This window comes from Alligator sinensis, unplaced genomic scaffold (genome assembly GCF_000455745.1).
Source record: "Alligator sinensis unplaced genomic scaffold, ASM45574v1 scaffold1575_1, whole genome shotgun sequence".
NCBI lineage: Eukaryota > Metazoa > Chordata > Crocodylia > Alligatoridae > Alligator > Alligator sinensis.
The window spans coordinates 141,588-143,733 of record NW_005843253.1 but is presented as its reverse complement, the minus strand read 5'-3'; the positions used below and the strand labels follow the sequence as shown (position 1 = coordinate 143,733).

Below are 2,146 nucleotides of genomic sequence, written 5' to 3'. Positions count from 1 at the left end.
CCTGGCTGGGGGTCCTGATCCAGACTGGCTGCTGTAGAGGGTCCCAATCCTGGCTGGTGGGGAGGGCAGCCCTGATCCAGACTGGATCCTGGCTCAGATCCTGGCTGGGAGGGGTCCTGATCCTGGCCAGTGAAGCAGGCGGGTCCTGATCCTGGAGGTCCCAGTTTTAATCCCCAGTGCACTGCAGGCCTGGAGCAGGCTGAGTACGTGCTGAAGGGCTGCTCGGGCGAGAACGCGGAGAACCGCACAGCCAAGGTGTACGTTGGCGGCGAGCGTGAGGTCCATGACACTTACTTCTGTGCCAGCGACCTCTGCAATGGGCCCTTCACTGGAGGTACTGGCCCCTGGGCCCCGGGGTGGGGAGGCCTGAGGCCTGGGCAACTCATTGCACTCAGGAGGGCAGGGGGGGCAGAACCCCTCCCTCCACCTAACCGGGTCCTGCCCCCACCCTAGTGCCATCAGCGAGCGCCCCACAGCCCAACGGCATGGCTTGTTACAGCTGCTTCGACCGCGGCACCGGGGACTGTGCTCCCGGCAACGCCACCCCCGTGCCCTGCGCTGGCGACATGACGCAGTGCATGGACTTCACCGGTAACAGCCCCGTCCCCAGCCAGGGGCATCCCACAGCCCTGTTACATCCAGCCCCAACGCTCCCCCAGGGCCAGCTGCATCCCAGGCCTGTGCTACCCACCCTGCTGCCCACCCAAGAGCCAGCCGCATCCCCAGGTGTGATACCCATCCCAGCTCCCCTGCCCAGAGCCAGCCACATCTCAGGCCTGTGATTCCAGCCCTGAGGTCCACCCCAGAGCCAACCACATCCCAGGTCCTGTGATACCAACCCCGATGCCTGCCCCAAAGCCAGCTGCAGCCCGGGCCTACGGTACCGGCCCTGACACCCACCCCAGAACCAGCTGCATCCCAACCCTGTCTCATAGCCCCGTCCCACAGTGACGGATGGTGCCTGGCACCTGACCTACCGCACCTGCGCGCTGGAGACACTCTGCCGCCAACAGTACCAGCTGCCCCAGCTCCATGGCCGCCTGGACATCAGCTGCTGCTCCACCCCCCTCTGCAACGATGGACGCCCAGGTCTGCGCAGCCTCTGCAGCCACTTCTCCCAGCAAGGTAACCCCCACCCCATGCCCCTCAATCCTGACCTGCAGCCTCCCGCCCCCTGTGCCCCGCACTCCTGACCCACAGGCCCTTCACTCCGGACCTACAGCCACAGTGCACATCTCCCACCTGCAGGCACCAGACGGCAGCCGGAGAACGGGCTGCACTGCGCCAGCTGCTGCGAGACCGGCCATGGTGAGTGCGGCACCGGGAACTGGAGCCAGGTCGCATGTCGCGGGGAACAGGCCATGTGCGTCAACGTGACAGGTGAGGGCCGGGGTCCAGACTGGCCCTTCCCACCCAGGGGTCCGGCCCCACCCTCCAGTGGGAGGGGCCCTGCTTGTCTTAACCTCGCTCACTTGCCGGCCCACCCAGGGACGCCTGTGTTGCAGGTCTCTGTCTGCTGGGGGTGGGGTTTCTTGTGGCTCCTCCCAGGCTTGGGCGGGGTCTCTCACAGGATCCGCCCCCTCTCTGACTCCTCCCCCCAGAGGCCGGGAGGACGCTGGTTCGAGGCTGCTCCCTGGAACGTCTGTGCCACGAGCGGGCGCCGGGGGCACGAGCGGCCGCGGGGGCTGGGGCTGAGCCGTGGTGCCGCCGTCCGGTGTTGCGAGGGGGCCCTGTGCAACGGGGGAGAGGATCCCGGCGCCCGGCCCTCCTCGCTGCTGCTGCTGTTGCCGCCCCTGCTGGGCCTGATCCGCCCGCTGTGAAAGGTCCCGCCGCATTGCAGCAACACAGACATCTCACCCCACCCGGACCCCTCAGCTCCAAGGGGTGGAAATAAACGTTGGGGGAAGCCGCTGGGCTCGGACTGGTTTTTGCGGGCCGGACGCCTGTGTTCCCCGGGTGGGCATCGCAGGGAAGTGAGCGGAGAACCTAGGCATCCAGGCTGCCGTCCCTCCAGTGGCCGCCAGGGGGCAGGGTTGCGACGTGCGGGCCCCGGGGTGCCCCCGCCCCCGGCCAGGACGCTTGGGTTCCCCCCTGTCGCGCCAGGACACCTGGAAGGGACACCTGGGTCCCCGCCCGGGGCGGGCGG

The 2,146-nt window shown here is 68.2% G+C and overlaps 1 protein-coding gene across 1 annotated transcript; it reads left to right on the top strand.

Moving 5' to 3' along the window:
• Positions 1–186: 186 nt before the first annotated feature.
• Positions 187–1,909, top strand: LOC102388161 (urokinase plasminogen activator surface receptor-like; the record flags this gene model as incomplete). Its single annotated transcript, XM_014527013.2, is given in 6 exon segments — positions 187–334; positions 454–591; positions 949–1,125; positions 1,249–1,380; positions 1,602–1,666; positions 1,668–1,909. Coding segments are annotated over 6 exon segments (813 nt in total), but the record flags the coding sequence as incomplete, so codon positions are not given.
• Between the last annotated feature and the right edge of the window lie 237 nt (positions 1,910–2,146).